This window comes from Mustela nivalis, assembly GCF_964662115.1.
Source record: "Mustela nivalis genome assembly, chromosome: 8".
In the NCBI taxonomy this organism is placed as follows: domain Eukaryota; kingdom Metazoa; phylum Chordata; class Mammalia; order Carnivora; family Mustelidae; genus Mustela; species Mustela nivalis.
The window spans coordinates 94,549,334-94,567,535 of record NC_139027.1 but is presented as its reverse complement, the minus strand read 5'-3'; the positions used below and the strand labels follow the sequence as shown (position 1 = coordinate 94,567,535).

The 18,202-nt window shown below is 47.5% G+C and overlaps 2 protein-coding genes across 3 annotated transcripts in view; both read left to right on the top strand.

Moving 5' to 3' along the window:
* Positions 1 to 18,202, top strand: part of LOC309872041 (conserved oligomeric Golgi complex subunit 2-like) — a 1,078,599-nt gene that overhangs the window by 51,653 nt on the left and 1,008,744 nt on the right. The window lies entirely within an intron of this gene.
* LOC309872675 (uncharacterized protein) overlaps positions 6,995 to 18,202 on the top strand; it is a 232,981-nt gene continuing 221,773 nt past the window's right edge. Inside the window, exons 1-2 of the mRNA XM_082747175.1 lie at positions 6,995 to 7,366; positions 7,953 to 8,146. Coding sequence (XP_082603301.1) covers positions 7,049 to 7,366; positions 7,953 to 8,003 — 369 coding nt within the window. The 5' untranslated portion in view covers positions 6,995 to 7,048 and the 3' untranslated portion in view covers positions 8,004 to 8,146. The remainder of the gene's footprint in view (positions 7,367 to 7,952; positions 8,147 to 18,202) is intronic.

The window sequence follows — 18,202 nt, the reverse complement described above, 5'->3', positions numbered from 1 at the left end:
CTGATCTCTGAGTATGAATGTGCTCCAGGACCCAACCTCAGACTTCCCCTCTGTCTACACTGAGTCCTTGGTGACTGTCCCTCTTCTACCATCTATCTCCTGATGACTCCACATCTCCACCTCCAGTCCAGACCTGGATTTTGAGCTTTCTTCCACTGCCTGCTTTCCAGATCTACCTAGATGAGTTAAACCCAACATGTTCAAAACCAAGCTCTTATTCTTCTCGAGCTCTGCTGGTCTTGCAATAGCTCAAACAGGAAACTGTAGAGTCATTCTTGATTCATCTCTTTCTTTCACTGCCCACGTTTAATTCTTTGGTAGAAACTGTGGATTCTAGCTTCAAAATATATTCTAAATCTGACCAGTTCTCCACATTTCAGTTACTCCCACTGTGGTCCAAAACACCGTCTTCTATGAGTTATTGTAATAGTCTCCTATCTGGTCTTCTGGATTCCATCTTTGCTCTGTTCTAGTTTATTTTCCACTCAGCAGTTAAAGCAATCCGTTTAAGACAAAAGTCAGACCTTGTTATTTCTCTGCTCTAAAATCTCCAATGGCTCCCCATTTCACTCAATACAAAATTCAGTCTTACAAAATTTAACACTCAACTTCCTTCTCAATTCATTTCCTACCTCTTCACTCAGCTGTCTCTGCCTCCGCTCACCAGCCTCCTTAGTGTTTAACAGAGTACAGCAAGTGCGTGCCTTTCTTGGGGCGTTGCACTTGTTTCCTCTTCTTAAATGTACCCGTCTTGTTCTCTGAATCCACTCAAGGATCTGCCAATGTCTTCTTATCAGAGTAATCTCCCCTAACTGCACACACAGACAGCACCAGCACCATCACAATCAACATAGTTTCTGTCCCTCTCTACTTTTGACTTCTTATCAACAGCTGACATATTATATATTTATTTATTTACTGTCTGTTCTCTCTCTTCTATTTGAATGCATGTGCTATAAAAATGGTATTTGTGGGTTTTTTTCTTTATTTATTCTGTGTTCAGAAGAGGATTTGATACATAATACTCAGTACATAATTGTTGAACGAATGAATGAATGAATGAATGAATGAATCAATGGAAATATCAGGTTATCTCAATCATAAGAGAGATTTCTCTCAAGCATTTTCTATAGTATTGCCCTATTTCATTCTCTGCATCTCTGGGTTGATTAGTAGATAAAATCATCATGTAAAATCAGTTTGAGCAAGGTTGGATCCTTAAGCTTCTATGTCACCTAGGACTCCAAATGTCACGGTGTACCATGCACATTTGCCTCCAGCCTTCTCCCCCATATTTTGGTCATGGTTCAGCAGCTGTGGCATCGTTCAGCTTTCTTTTCCCCTCCCCTGTCTCAGTTCCAGGAGGTCCTCCTTGGCTTTGGGCCCCCTCCCTGTGGGTGATGAAGGCAATGTAGGGAGAAGCAGCAGCTTCCCTGACTCACCCCTGCTTTCTCCATTCATACTGATCCAGTAACACATAGCCTGTGCAGTACAGGGCTGGCCAGGTCAGTCTCTGCCACCTTAGGACCTCATTTTTGTTCCCTGCGGCAGCTTGGCCATTTGCAAAATCAGAAATTGTATAAGTACAAACAGGAGACAATATGCCATATTTTATGGATTTTAAGATGCCCCTCCCCTCCCATTTTCTTTCACATCTCCAATGTCAGGAATTGTCTTATAGTTGGGGCTGAGCAGGTGGAAGTCCCTATAAAGTTACCACAGCTTGACCCTGTGCCATGTGGTTACTGCTCCTAGGGCACCAACTGATCATCTACATCCCTTGGCATGCCAAGCCACAGGCCTTTTGAGGACCATTTAAAGAAAGAAAATAAACTGGTTATTATATGAAAATCTCAGATAAGGAAAAAAAAAAAAGAAAAAAGAAAAAGAGAAACCCTACCAGCATCAAACCAAGCAGAATGGAGGGGTGGCAATTTGGATGACCTCAGAATACTTTTATAAGAAGTGTAGCATGCAAAACAATCTTGAGAAAGGAGAACAAAGCTGGAGGTATCAGTTTCTTGGATTTAAAGATATACTACAAAGTTATAGTAATCAAAACAGTAGGGTACTGGGAGAAAATATACGCATAAATCAACGGAAACAGGATAGAGAGCCCAGAAATAAATCCACAATTATATGGTCAATTAATCTTTGACAAAGGAGGCAAGTATATGTAACAGAAGAAAGTCTCCTCAAAAACAGTGTTGGGAAAACTGGAGAGCCATTTGCAAAAGAATGAAACTAGACCACATTCTTTTACCATACACGTAAAGAAACTCAAAATGGATCAAAGATCTAAATGTGAAGTGTGAGGTGTGCCTGTCTTGCTCAGCCTTTACAGCATGTGACTCTTATTCTTGAGGCTGTGAGTTTAGGTCCCACATTCAGTGTAAAGCTTACTTAAAAAAAAAAATTAAATGAATAAATGAGAGCCCTGAAACCATAAAACTCCTAAAAGACAATAAGCAGTAATCACTTGGAGATTGGTTTTAGCAACATTATTTGTGGGTATGTCTGCTTAGGCAAGGGAAACAAGAACAAAAATAAATTATTAAGACTACAACAAAATAAAAAGCTTTTGCACAGTAAGGGAAACCCGCAACAAAACCAAAAGGGAACCTACAGAATGGGAGAATACAGTGGTGAATGATAAATAAAATAAAGAATTAATAACCAAAATATGTAAAGAACACACACACACACACACACACCAAACCCCCAAAAAACCCAAACCCCAACATATAATCCAATTGAAAAATGGGCAGAGGACTTAATAGACATTTTTCCAAAAAATACATACAGACACCCAATAGACATGTGAAAAGATGCTCAATATCACTCATCATCAGGAAAATAAAATCAAACCCACAGGGAGATCTATCACCTTATACTTGTCAGAATGGCTAGTATTAAAAAGACAAGAAAGAACAAGTGTTGGCCAGGATGTGGAGAAAAAGGAACCTCTGTACATTTTTAGTGGGATTGTAAATTGGTGCAACAACTGTGGAAAACAGTATGGAGGTTCCTCAAAAAATTAAAAATAGATTTACCATATGCTTTAGTAATTCTAGTACTTGATATTTACCCAAAGGAAATAAAAACACTTGATTCAAAGAGATATATGCCCTCCTAGGTTTTCTGCAGCACTATTTATAATAGCCAGTATATGGAAGCAGTTCAGGTGTTTATCAGTAGATGAATGGGTAAAGATATGGTGTATATAGATATATAATGGAATATTATCCAGCTATAAAAAAGAATGAGATCTTGCTATTTGTGACAATATGGCTGGATCTAGAAGGTATTAGTTTAAGAGAAATAAGTCAGACTGAGAAAGGCAAATACCATATGATTTCACTTCCTTTTTTTTCTTTTTAAGATTTTATTTATTTATTTGAAAGAGAGAGAGATCACAAGTAGGCAGAGAGACAGGCAGCGAGGCAGGTGAAGCAGGGTCCCCACCGAGCAGAGAGCCCAACTCGGGGCTCAATTCCAGGAACATGGTATCATGACCTGAGCAAAAGGCAGAGGCTTTAACCCACTAAGCCACCCAGGGGCCCCTGTAATTTCACGTCTATATGGAATATAAAAAAAGAAACAAGTGAACAGACAAAAAAAAAAAAACAAAACAAAAATAGACTCTTAAATACAAAGAACAAACTGGTGGTTATGGGAGGGAAGGTGGATGGGGGATGGGTGAAATAGGTGAAGGGGATTAAGAGGTACAAATTTCCTGTTATTAAATAAATAAAATAATTTTCTGTTCTCATCTGGAGATGAAAAGTACAGCATTGGGAATACAGCCAATGATATTATAATAAGTTTATATGGTGACGTGATGATATACTTACTGTGGTGATCACTGAGTAATGTATAGAATTGTCAAATTACTATGTTGTACAACTGAAACTAATTTAACATTGAATGTCAGGTATATGTCTAATAATAATTTTTTAAGTGCAGCATGACAAAAGCTCTGGGTGGCTCAGAGGAACATATTGTGAGAAAAATCTGGGCGCTGAAATCTCTCAGTTAGAAAGTAAATAAAAGTAGTGAGATTCTTAATGTGAGGTTTGGAAAAACGTTAACCAAAAATTTTAACTTTTATTTTATGTATGCATTAAGGCCATATGTAATAAAAATCTGTCTAAATACTTACCAAAGAGCTTTTTGAATACATTTAAATTAAAATATTAATGAAAAGAAAACATTGTATCATAGTTTGAATGGTAGCATTTTTTGTTTCTTATTAAACTATACCAGGAAAGGAGGCCAAGACTCAATGAAATATGGCTATTATCCCCAGTTTCACAAGAGCATGAACCTCTCTGGCTTAACAAAGCCTAAGGAATCTACTACAGAAATGGGTTGTTCTTACTACCCTGGAGCCTTTTGTGCAGACTATGAACCAAAAGCTCAATATTAATTATAATTAATCTTAAAATTAATTATATTACAAAGTTGTATTATTTGGAAGATGTGTTTAAATGACTCAAAGTTAAAAGATCTCAGTATAATGCTGGTTCTATAATTATCCTCCCAGAAAACATTACTTGTAAAACTTAATGATGTAGAACCATAATCATAGCATCGAGTAGGAGGTTGCCAAGCAGATGGGAAAGTTTTTTGGTTTTTGTTTTCCAGTTGTTTTCTTCCCTTTCCTCCCCTCCTTTCACAAGGAGAATCAGCCACCTGTTTTTAAAGGCTGAAGTATTTTTACTGTTCTTGGTCGGAAACATTTGTTTAAACAAAGTAGCACTTGGTTGCTAAACCCTTGATTCTAAATGGACATAGCCATCTCATTTTTGTTGGGCCAGGGTTTGGATAACAATTTGATTTCCCAGTCTGTTTCTTTTGTGACCATATAATCCTCTCCCAGTGTTGCATGCTCTGTGAGCTACAAGCACTTGAGAGCTCATAAGCACAAAGACTCTAAGGTTTCTTTGGGATTAGCACCATACAAATGCAGATTTGGCACAATGGAAGACTGATTCGATCCTTGTAACTGTTACTACTCTACTTCCTGCTTCCTCTGGGTAGCAAAGCAAGCCACTATTTTTAAAATACTTACTTTAGCTGCTGACTTTTCATTGGCTGCCTGGAGAAGAGAAGGAGTTCTTCCTATGTATTTCAGTGTTTTGATCCCTTTCAATTATTTTTTAAAATATATGTCATTAAATTTTACAGGCGTATTACAGAATTCCTAATTGCAGAATTTGAACTTGAGCTACGCAATCTTACTTTTCGTCTTTAATCTATGTGTCAATGACCTTTTTAAGTCTGATTACCTGTATGAACTCTCTTCAGAATCTTTCCCTGGTTAACACAGTATAGAGAAGTGCTGGAAACCAGTTCTTTTCTGTGACACAATTCTTCCAACGGAGTTGAAATGCTTTGCAAACAATTTCACGTATATCAGCCAATTCATATACAAATCAATGTCATGTGAATCCTTTCCTTTTTATATATCATCTTTCAGTGATGATCAGGAATTCATGCTGGTACAGAGACTCTGGTTTGGGAGGAGGAAACAGGGGCTTGCGAGGGGAGGGCGAGAGCAGAAGCTGCTCACCTGCTGTTAGAACGACCTTAGCTGGTGGTACCAACATCTTCACCCTTTATGCATCTGCATCCTTTATGCATGAAATAGCAATATGCCTTTCCCTTTCGTGTAATCCTTATTTAGTTAATACCCAGTAGGATTTGCAAGCCCTTCACATCTCTGTGGATTTATTTTATTTCAGAGTGCAAGTGACTTTATGGCCCAATTACCATCATTGTGACTTATTGCATTATTTTTGGGAGGGAGAGAGGAGCAAGAAATGCCTGATCACGTGTATCGTCATCAATGGAATGAGTGCCACGCACTCCTGGCCAAGGCAGAGGGATGGATGAAACCTTTCTGATCTATTGTTTATCAGAACACTGAAGCCTGGGTGATTGTGCCGTACTTTAACAGACAAGTGTGTCAAATGTATGGGTGAAGATGTTGCAGTGGTGGTGTTAGAGTAATTAATATTTGGAAGGTAATGAATATTTTGATTTTAAAGATGTCAAAGGTCAAAGACGGAAGGAATGACTAAGATCGGATGTTGACCCCCTGAAATTACAGGGGTATTGAAGCGAGACTGAGTCACCACCTGACCCCAGGAATGAACCAGCGAGGAGGGCTCCTTATTAGAGCAAGGCTCCCGGAAGCCAGATAGCCCTTGTGCTTGCAAGAGTTCAAGGTACAGCCGGCTGTGGAGCACCGAAGCAGCAGCAGCCACAGCAGCCACGGGAATCGTGACCCTCAGGCCCGGCGCCTACCTGGAATTTCCGCAGCGCCTGGTTCAGAACCACCGGGGCAGACAGCTCCCCGCCGCTGCCGGCGCCGACTGCGGAAGGGGACCGAGAGCGCGGGCTTCACGCTCGGTGAGCCGGCTGGGGCGGCGGGAAGACCGGCTGCGTCCCCCCCAACCCCCGACACCCACTGGGTTCCTCCCTTCCCCCTGCGGGGCCGCGCGGGGCCTGCGGGTGGCCTTCCCGGGCCACAGGTCCTGCAGGCGAGGAAGCCACCGGTCGCCCTCCCCCCTGCCGCCACCGCCGCCGCAGCTGCTCTCCTCGCCCCGCTCCGCGGAGGGGTGTGGGGCGTGCCCCGCGCGGGCCCCGCCCCGGACTGCTCCCCATTGGCCGGCGGGCGGGCCTCAGGTGCGAGGAGGCGGGTCCGTCTCTGGCAGCTCGCGCCGGGGAAGGTCGGCCAGGGAGCGGGGGGTGCGGCGCGCGGGGACGCAGCGGGCGCCGAGGAGACGCAGCGGCGGCGGTAGCGGCGGCACCTGGGTCCGGCCGCAGCCCCTGCCTCCCGCCCTCGCGCCCTGCGTCCTCCGCGGCCTGCAGCCTGCGGCGCCCGAGCTCCGAGGGCGCTTCCTTGGGCGCTGGGCCCGAGGCGGCCAAGATGGCGGGCGGGCCGGGCGTGGGGCGGCAGGCGCTGTGCGCGGGCCCGGTGCCCGGCGCGTGCGGCTGGGAGGCGCTCTGGGGGGCGGGCGCGCGGGCGGTGGCCGGGGCCATGGCCCAGGTCGGCGGGAGCGCGCGGAGGAGGGCGCCGGCGCTGCTCGAGGCGGCCCTCGCGCGCCACGAGAGCCTGCACATCTGGGACGAAGTGTTCGGCGAGTCTGGCCGGACAGCGGCGGGAGCGCCTTCTACAGCACGTCCGCCGCCTCGCGCTCCTCCTCCGCCGCCTCCTCAGACGCCGAACACGAGCGCCCCGGCCCCCCGCTGCCTCCCCCCGCCCCCGAAGGGCAGGAGTCCGACAAGGACGAGGCCAGCGCGGGTTGGAGTGCCACGCTGCGGGACCGCCTGCCCCCGCGCTTCGTGGACACTGGCGGTAAGGCGCGGCCCGCGGGTGCGGGGGCTGCCTGGGGAGGCGTGAGCGCGGGGCTGGGAGAACTCCAGACGCTCCGCCGGCCGGCTGCTTGAGGGCGGCTTTTCGGTCAGCACACAGAAGGGGCCCTGGCAGCGGGGATTTGAAGTGCGAGAATCAATCTGGTTGCGTGGTGGTGGTTGGTGGGGGCCGCTCCGACTTCCCCGCGGATGGAGAGGATGAGGCGGAGGCCCAGGTGGCACCCTGCCGCTGGCAAGGACCCAAGGGGGGGGCCTTCCCTCCCTTGCTGGGAGTGTCCAACCCAGTCACATCTGTGGGGTTGTTGTTAGGGGTGCATTTGAGTTAGGTTCCTAAAGCCCGATGAGGCTTGTGTGTGTGTGTGTGTGTGTGTGTGTGTCTGTGTCTGTGTGTGTTTGTTGCGGGTGGGGGGTACGTAAATCGTTTTGTGTGGATGGCCCCAGAGCAGGGTTACCCAGGTGCCAGGGGTGGGGCAGCCAGCCTTTGGAGGGAGGCCTAGTGCGAGCCGGGACGTCTTCACTGGCTCGTGTTTTCTCCAGTGAATCTGACCAACTTTGTCCATCCCTTTCAGGATCACTTGCTGAGAGCAGAGAAGAGTGAGAGGACCAGTTATCAGCGTTAAGCTGTCTTCTCTCGCTCCAGAAGGCACTTGTGTGTTCTGCTTACCGACACGGTCATGGTCAAGCCCCTGATATCTGGAGGTCGCAGGCCTGCTGGTGGTTGTGGCTGCTTGAAATCCTCCTTTACTGCCTACTTTTTGGGAAGGTAATTCTGACACGTCTCTGCTTAGCCTGCAGAAGCTCTGCGGCCTCTGCCCTCTGGGAGAGGTGGAGACCAGCCAGCAGTCCCACCTGTCCCCTGATGCTTTCTGTTCCTTGCTCGACAGCCTACTGTGGCAGGCCCTTGTTTCTGCACACCATTTTCTTGTGTTGAAGAGTGTGCAACCAGTGTTGTGGAGGACCAGGGAGTGGCCATACTGGACCCAATGCCGCTCTCCCTGTGGCTCTCCATGATTGTTGTTCAACCATAAGAGGGCAGGCCAAAGGGAACCCTGGCTGGTGCCTGGGCTAGGATCTGGACCTTGTGCCACAGCCTGCTGGTAGGCTGATTGGGTTGGCTGGACTCTCTCAGCAGAGAGTGGTCTGCAGACCTCCCACAGACAGGCTGCAGTGTGGACACCCTGAGTTACAGCTGGGCTCTAGGGTCCGAGTCAACTGTGCTGTGTTTTGGAATGGGTGAATTTAACATATTCTCATTTAGGCTTCAGTTCAGAGTTTGGGAATTTTGAAAGTCACATCACCCTGCATAATCCTTTTAAAGCCCATACATTTCCCAGAATGTCATAAGGGTTTCCAGCCCCAGATGGCTGTTTTCCATTCAATTAGCTCTTTAAGAATTGTACATACCCAGAGCTCTGGTTTGGCAGACTTGATGCTGTGAGTGCTGTGATCCAGTTTTTGATCTTGGAACATGAGAGACATGTCCTCTTGTTTCCCTCCCTCTCTGGGGAAAATAGGGGAATCGTGTTAGCTTAAGCCTGGTTATGACTAAGAGCCCATGAGTGTTGGTCTGAGAAGGATGAGCGCACCTAAATACATTTTCAAGCAATATTATGTTTCTCAGTAACCTATACTTGGGAGAAATTCTGCATCAGAGCAATTTAGTCTAGCCACTGTGGCACTTAAATGGTCATGAAGTTCAGGATCATTTGTCATTTAGCATCAGGTTCAAATTCTGCTTCCTTTAGATGTGCACTGAGCTCACATCTGGACCTGAGAATCACAGGCAGGCAGGTGCTTTAACCAAAGACATTTAGTAGTTATTGGATGGTATTTATACCCAATTTTGTTTTCTGGATTTTTGTGGAAGCTTGCTTTTAAAATCCAGCCCTAATGAAGAATTTCCTTTTCTTCTTGAAACAGTCTTTCCCTGTGGGAAATTCGGGGTGGTGGCGGAAGGGTGAGGTGGATGGTTTATTAAGCATGAGTTCAGATGGCCTGGAACAATGGGATATGATTTATGGGGCCTGGAAATAGATGCTGGGCAGAGAAAACCCTTGTGCCCCGCGGTGGGGGGAGGAGAGATGGATGGGTTTGGTAAGAGTGAGAGCTGCACCCTGGCCAGTCTGAGAGCAGAGAGGCTCAGGCTCTGAGGTTTATTAAAGTGTCAAATATAACCCCACTTTAGGAAGGCAGCTTGGGCCTGTCTTCCATCTTTGTTCCCTGGTTCACTGACAGACGTCAGCGGGCCGGTGGGGTAGGAAAGGGTGGCAAACAGGATGGTGGCATTTGGATCTGTGATCAACCCTCGAATAGGAAAATCTGTAGCAGAAATGGCTGTTGCTGCTAGAAGCAGATGAGGAAAGCAAAGGACTTAGGGAACAGGTTTCATGCCTGCCTTCTGCTGCAAAAGCGTGTGTGTGTGTGTGTGTGTAGAAAAGTGAATGTGTATGTGTGCATAGGTGTCTTACACATAAATATGTATTGCTTGTGCTGGATTGGGCTGGTTGGGGATTTTGGTTTTGGTTTTAAATTAGAGATCACAGGTGCTGTCTAGGAGTCCCGCTGATGCCCTAGAGTCCCTGCGCCGGAGAGAGGCATCGGCACTGGGCACCCCTGAGCTTGGATCTGCATGTGGAGTGCAGTAGGGAGGCACCTGGTGCCCAGCCGAGGGGAGGAGGGCAGGGAGGCAGAGGTGTTTCTGTGGTTCAGGTTGAGACTAGTCCACGAACAGCTCTTCTAGTCTTCCAGTCTTCCCAGATTCTTCCTTCTGTTCTGTCCACACATTTAGCTTCCTGGATCAGGCGCTCCAGAAGTGCAGCCAGCAGATAGGAGTGGAGGTACCCTCTCCCTCTCCCCCTTCCCTCTCCTCCCTGGCTTCTGGTTGTGCCTGGAGATATGGGCCCCCTTGAGGTGATTTAAATACAAAGACCATGCTTGCCCTGCTGCCTCTTAAACCCTGTCTGAAGGGAGGGTCAGCTTGGAAGCTGGAGATGCGTGCTGGGACCCCAGGGTCCAGAACCTTCTCCTGATCAGACTTACAGCTCTCCCTCTAAAATAACCCCTTCAAGCTGTCAGCCTCACCTGCCCACTGTGTAAATAACTGACACAGCAGCACAGCAGGCGGGCTCACTCCTTGGAAGCAGCATGAAATTCAGGACGCGCTGGTTTCTGGGCTTCTGCCCTTCTCATTTCCCATTCTGAGCAGTCTTGTGACTCGTTTCCTCTGAGGAGGCAAAGGAACAGGCAGATTCCCAGATGCTCAGGGGCCCCTCTGTGTTTGGCTTTGTCGTTGGTTCCTTTGCCGTGGCTGGCTGCATTCTGAGCTGTTTGCTTTTTCTCTTAGAGGCTGGACATCCTAAGAGTTTTTTTTTTTTTTTTTCTGTGTACCATGTCAGCAACCCTCGGTAATCATTCAGCAGGGAGGTGTGACCTTGAGAAGCTGAAGACGACCGTAGGCCTTAGGAAATTAACACAGTTAAATGTTTTATCTTAGGGTTTGTTGTTGGTTTACTCGGCTTAAAGTCTTTTTTGACTGAGAAGTAAGAGGAGAAACATCTTAAAGCTAGAGTTAAATGTATATGCTTGTAATGGGTTTGTGAGCTGAGGTACCTGGGCCCTCGTCATTGGTGTCCACGGTGAGCCACTGCTCCCAGCTTTAGCTCTGTATGGCATTCGGTGGCTCCGGGAGGAGCTGGGCGTCTGGGCAAGCGACAGGGTATGCCTTATGCAGTGCTCCCTAATAGTCAGCCACGTGCCCCTACCACACAGAATTCAGAGAAGGGAGCTTCCTGGAGGTGGTGTTCAGGCTGTGGGCATGACAGTGACCACAACCAGCGGGCCCCGGTCATAGTGTTCCGTTTCATAATCACGCCAAACCTTTGCGAGTACTCCGAGAGAGCCGCGATCACCTCCACTTCACAGAGAAACATGGTTTCGTCTGAGGCGATGAGATTACCTGGGGAAGTGGTAGCCTTCTCTCGAGGGAGACTTGATTAATCAGGGAAGGTCGTGCCTTTTTAGTTTTTTTTTTTCTTTACAGCATCTGAAAACTTTTGCTGTCAGAAATACTTTCGTATTTTTACAGGGAATTGCTTTACAGGGTCTTTTTCTCAGGGCGTACGCAGTTCAGTGAGATCTAATGCATGTATGGATTTGGATTTGTGTAACCAATCTGCACAGTCGGATAAGAGACAGGAAATCTGCAATGTTATCTCTTTATTGAATCTGTCTCAGCCACTGTGATGAGCGTCGATAGAGCGCTTCTGCAGGCAGCAGGGCTCTGAATCCATGGGGAATCTGGGAGTTGTGTGGGGTCTGGTACTCAGTTTTATTTTATTTATTTAAAGATTTTATTTATTTTATTTGACAGAGATCACAAGTAGGCAGAGAGGCAGGCAGAGAGAAGGACGAGGAAGCAGACTCCCTGCTGAGCAGAGAGCCCGATGCGGGGCTCGATCCCAGGACCCTGAGATCATGACCTGAGCCAAAGGCAGAGGCTTTAACCCACTGAACCACCCAGGCGCCCCTGGTACTCAGTTTTAGAGTTGAAAACTCACCTTTATTTTTAAGAAGTGTGATTGTGTATTTTTTCTTATTAATAAGTAATATATGTACATTTTAGGGAAAAATGATAAAATTTTAAGAAATCCCATAACCCCTCATGGCCTTAGCTAATCATAGTTAATCATATTGAGTATATTCTTCATATATCTTAGGTGTCAGCTTGTTGGGTGACCTGCTCTTTAATTGTAATTAATATCTTGTAGTCGTTTTCCATTTACATTTTTAAATGTCGATTTTAATGAGTCCGCGGTATCACACAGTTTCCTCTGGGTCCGTGTTGTTGCTGCCTCCCTCTTGTATTTGTTCTGCTGTGATAAATATTCTTGAAACCTAAGTCTGTGTGCACATCTGTAGCACAATCCTTAGCAGAAAATGACTGAAGTAGAATTGAATCAAGGACCCACTGTAAGGTTTTTGGTGTCTGTGGTGAAATAGGTCTCCATAAACATATCTACAATGCTCCTGCCGGCTGTGCACCGAAATCCTTAGAAAGTCATGCTCGGAGGACCTGCTCCAGTGTGTGATTCCTGCCCGCCGGGGCTCTTAGAGGACCGTTGCCTTTGGTAAAGCTTGCTGAGGTGTAATACACACACACAGCACATGAGTCCTAGCATGCGGCACGCTGTGTGTAACTACTACCCAGATGAGGATCAGGAACATTCTGAGCACACCAGAGGTTCCCTCCTGCTCCTTCCCAGTCAGTCACTCCCTGCCCCCTGCTTCTCTTCCATCACCAGCGATCAAGTTTGCCTGTTACCTTGCTCTGGTGGTTCGGTTCCTCAGGACATCTGTGGATTCCTTCTTGTTGTCGCGTATATGGCATCTTAAATTTCGTTATCGTCTGTTGTCTTCCATCACGTAGGTACTGTAGTCGGTTATCCGTTCTCCTGTTAATGGTCTTTTACATGGCATCCAGTTTGGGGCTTCCGAGGATAAGCTGCTTTAGACATTCTTGTGGTTTTGATGGACAGATACATTTCCCTTGATCATGTAAACCTAGGAAAAGGTTTTCCAGGTCCTAGATTAGATGCGGGTCTCCCCTGTCGACCTCGTGGACTGGGTGATGTTTTGCTGAGGCCTGTCTTGTGCATGGCCAGATGTTGGCCACCTCCATTTGGCCTCTCCCCACCAAATGCCCAGTGGCGCCCTTTCCTCCAATTACATCAACCAAACGTTTCTCCAGGCATTGCCATATGTCCCCTGGGGAGCCAAATCACCTGCAGCTGAGAACAACTGCTTAATTTTTTAAAAATTTATTTTAAATTTATTTTTTGAAAAGATTTTATGTATTTATTTGAGAGGGAGGGGATAAGCAGAGGGAGAGGGAGAAGCCAACTCCCTGTTGAGTAGGGATCCCGGTGCAGGCCTGGATCCCAGGACCTTAGGATCATGACCTGAGCCGAAGGCAGATGCTTCACCGACTGAATCCCCTGGTGCTCTGAGAACCCCTGCTTCAGTACATGCTGCCACACTGTGTTCCAGTTCATCCAGCTGCCAGCGATGTGCAGGACATGCCATGTGTTAATTCAGCAACATACTGAACCCTGCTGGGATAAAATGATGAGTGAGACCTGTCTCCTGGGGTCCAGCAGGAGAGACAAAGTAAAGACAAGGAGAAAGAGCCTCTGGGAAGCAGTGGGATCAACGTTAACAGGGATTTATATGGAATTCTGGGGAGGGTCACCTGGTCCAGCGGGGTAGGGGGGGAGGTGGCCTCTCGGATGGAGGTGGCCCCCTGAGCTGCTTCTGGAAGCAGAGATAATTATTACTCAGGTGAAGAGGAAGGAACAGGGCATCTCCAACTCGGGCAAAGGCCAGGAGGAGAGAGAAGGTATGCCACTCTGCCCAGGGGCGAACCCACCCTTTTCCTACCCTGAGCATCCCGACCCGAGGCCTTATATACGAAAATGTCCTGAAACGCAATATGATGTCCTTGTTACCACAGCACAAGTGACTGTAGCTGGGATCCAAGGTCCCATGTTCAGGTGCAGATACAGATGTTTCCGGCGTTTTCTGGCGCCCACAGGGAGGGCAATGTGGTCGGCTCGGTGAGATCTATGAACTTAGGATGGAATCTCTGGAGAAGCCCTGAGCTCTGCCCTCGAAAGAAGGAAGAGGGAAAGGGAAAAACTCAACTTCTGTTGGCGGAAAGAGGCACGGTGTTGTCTCGGGGTGGGAGGGATGTCGTACTAAAAGGATAACAGGCTCTGAAAACTCCCTGTAATGTGACGATGATGTTCCGCCCCGACTGGCACGTGGTGCAGAGAGCCCCTCTCCCCTTTTTGAGTTTCAGAAAAAACTTATTACAAAAGTAGGAACCCTGGGCAATAGTTAGCTGTGTGTTTAATAAGCCACTTTACTAAAAAGTTTAGAACTGCAAATCTTGACACTCTCACTGCGACAGACTCACTCCTTGGCCAGGATATTGGAAACTTCATCTGCTTCCATTTCCAGCTTCTAGGCTTGTGGACACCCCCACCCCATCCCCATTTCTTCTGTGGAAGAGGAGCGATCTTTTACAAATATAGGCTAATCTGATGATTCCCCGCTTAAACCTTCATGTAGCTTCTGGCTGAAACCAAAGGGAATTCCAGAGTCCTTCACAAGGCCTCCAATGCCGACAGCTGCTCCGCAGCCTTCCTTTCCAGTGTCCCCTTAGTCCCCTGTCCTGCTGTCTGCACATAATCTATTCATTTCCGCCTTCATGCCTATGGGGCCCATACCTGGAATGTTCTTCATGGCAGGCTCTGCTTGTTAGTTTGGTCTTGATTCAGATGTCACTGCCTTACCCCATCCCTCTTTGCTGCCACATTTGCTAATATGTTTCCTTTGTGGGATGAGATGCTGGATGTCTTGGTCACAGTTAGGACACGGTGAGTCCTCTATGTTTGTTGAATAAAGGAACTAACAGAAGACCAGATGAACACACAGCTAGATTGTTAAAAATGAGGATGGAATCAGCACCAATGGAGAAATGTCTAAACGTTTTCTACATCCCAAATAGTGGAAGAGAGGTTGGACCACTCTTGAGGGAACGGATTCCCTACTAGGAAGGCAGCGAAGCAAGTCTGGGATGTGTTTTACAGGTTTTCTGTCCTGCATAGAAAACTGAACTTGGCCTCGGAGGAACTCTACAATCTTGGGCTTCTGCGGCCTCCCCACTTCCTAAGAGCTAGAGACCCCCAGACAGGAGTCTATTAGAAATCTGAAGGGAAGCCAGCCTCTTGTACCCTTTTATCTGTTTAACAAGTGCTTGTGTGTCCTGTAATATGTGCATATGGTGTTCTAAGAACTTCGTTTTTTTAAAAGATTTTATTTATATATTTGAGAGAGAGAGAGAGGGCAGGAAGTGAAGAGGGAGGGAGAGGGACATGCAGACTCCTCGCTGAGCAAGGAGCCTGACACGGCCCTCTCCCAGGACTATGAGATCATGACCTAAGCTGAAGTCAGATGCTTACCCACTGAGCCACCCAGGTGCCTCTAAACACTTTGTAACGTGTGTGCTCCTCAAAACAATCTTGTGATGTATTGTTATCCTCATTTTTAGTATAAGGAAACTGAGTCACCGATTGGTCAAGTGATCTCGGGTGAAAGAGTTCCTTTGATTAGGGCTCGAGGAAACCCCATCCTTACGGCGTGAATGTGGAACACAGTATATCTGTTCAGATCTGCTACTTAATGGTATTTCCCTTGTGAGGGGCCCTTGAAGGCCAGTGTCATTCTCCAGATCTGTCTGACCTGCTGCCTCTCTTCCTGGTGGCGGCACCTCGTTACTCAGCACCCTTTGTAGTGAGACGGGGCCGCTGCCTGGATTCAGCGCGGTGGAAAATGAGCCCAAGGGTGGGCTCCAATCTCAGGCCTGGCCGCGGGGAGGCCCCTGGGAGCCACACGTCAGGGATGTTGGGGGCCGGCAGGCAAAACGACCTCGTATCGAAATCACCATTTGGAGAAAAGCTGCTCCTGCATCAGCCACAGCTCTCAGGGATTAAAGGCTTGTCGGCCAGAAATGAACTTCTTCCCCCGTTGGTTCTTGGTACGTTTGGTGGGGGATGTTAGAGGAGCCGGGTTTGCAGACACAGACGCTGAAGAAAAGCGGATTCCTCCGGGGAAGTGGATTCAGAGCAGTAGGGCCCACGCGGCATTGCTGCGTGGGGACTCCTGAGGGGCTACGAGGGAAGACAACCCAGAGGATAAAAATCGATTCCCTGTCTCCTTGCTGCGACATTCCCACGGTGATTTGGGGAGTGGCCAGGGAAGGGTGCGGGGAAGCCACGTGCATCCTGTGCTCTGGAGATGGGTGCTGAACCGCACGTCAGTGGTTTGAGGCTGTAGACGGTTTGGAAGGGGCTAGGGGGTCAGTTTATGGCTGGAGAGGACCTGGGGCAGGAGGCCTGGGCTGTGCGTGGGCTCCCCCTGTGACTTTGCACCAAGGGGCTCCTTCCCAGGGTTCTGAAGGTCAGGAAAGATGTGCGGGGAAGCCCAGAGCTGCTGGCTCATTCTGGGGAGCTTTATCTTTCTTCCTTTAAACTCCCTCTGTCCCGTGTGGCCAAAATGCACATGATGGCTTTTGTGCTACTTAGGAGATTTTCAGACCTTTGCAGGAACCAGGAACCTTAAAGAGGGCAAACCCAGGGTACCTATATGAGGCAGGGGAAAGCAGTCGCTGTCTTTGAAGTTGGGAGTGGGAGGGCCCCAGAGCCCCCCACCCCACCCCAGGGTGCTTCCACACCCCATCCTGCTCAGTTCCTCATACTCTAATGTGAAGGACCTTTGGCTGGGACCTGGGTCAGGAGGGGAGAGAGGCCTCTGAGAGGCACCCAGTCCTTTTCTGAGATGGTGAAGAGGACACTGATAAGTCAATGAGATTCTGGTGTTTCAAAGCCACCCAAAAGTGTCTATGGCAAAGTGATTAAAAATTGAATTATTTTGGGGCTTCCTGGGTGCCTCAGTTGGTTAAGCATCTGCCTTCGGTTCAGGTCATGGTCTCAGGGTCCTGGGATCGAGCCCCAAATCGGGCTTCCTGCTCAGTGGGAGAGTCTGCTTGTCCCTCTGCATATGTGCTCTGTCTCAACAAATCACAATTTTTTTTTTAAATTTTAAAGATTTTTATTTTATTATTTTGGATGGAACTGGAATGGGAGGACACCTGTTTCCTTCTTTAGGAAACTGTTACAAAAAGAAGATCATGGATTGGGAGAGAGGATGATTTTCTAGGAAGAAAAAAGGTAAATAAGTGTAATTGCCTAAAAGTGGTGACAGTCTTGCTTGTAGATGTTCCTCCTGCATTTTGGGAAGTTGGAGAATCCGTAATACTTTCAATTAAAGTTTTCCTGAGAATCCCCAGGTGACTTTGGGGGTGGGGGGCATTGTCCTTTGTGAAGATTTTGAGCTTCTGTGAGTGAGCAGACCTCCACTCCAGAGTGACATAAAAAGCAATCTGCACCTCCTTCCTGATTTGTCTGTAATGAAACTTGCTTTCCTCAGGTCCCAGCATTCGAGGCAGATAAATATGTTCCCTTTCATTGGCTCTTACTCATACTTCAGCAAGATTTCCCATGTGCTTTCCTTGGCTGGCTGGGAAACTGGACCACAATTTATGGGATCTTAGGGGACAGGCGCATAGAATTCCAGTGGGATCCCAGAACAGAAACTAATTGGAGATTAGAGACCATTGTGGTGTGAAGCTTTTCTTTGAGATCAAAAGAGGTGCATGTTATGCAAATATTAGCAAGTGTAAGTTCACACTGTCTATTGAAAATTTATAGACTCATTATGGTCATGAAGGCAGGAAGATAAGTAGATTTTGGGAAAGGTGCAGGTAAATTCAGGGAGGTGGCAAATTACCCCAGGGAAAGTAGAATGGCTAAAGAGTATGGCCCACACTTTTTTTTTTTTAAGATTTTATTTATTTGCCAGAGATAGAGAGAGTACACACAAGCAGGCAGAGAGGCAGGCAGAGGCAGCGAGAGAAGCAGGCTTTCCACCGAGCAAGGAGCCCGATGTGGAACTCGATCCCAGGACCTTGGAATCATGACCCGAGCCAAAGGCAGCGGCTTAACCAACTGAGCCACCCAGGCATCCCTGGCCCCAACTTTTTTTTTTTTTAAGATTTTATTTATTTATTTGACAGAGAAAAATCACAAGTAGATGGAGAGGCAGTCAGAGAGAGAGAGAGAGGGAAGCAGGCTCCCTGCCGAGCAGAGAGCCCGATGCGGGACTCGATCCCAGGACCCTGAGATCATGACCTGAGCCGAAG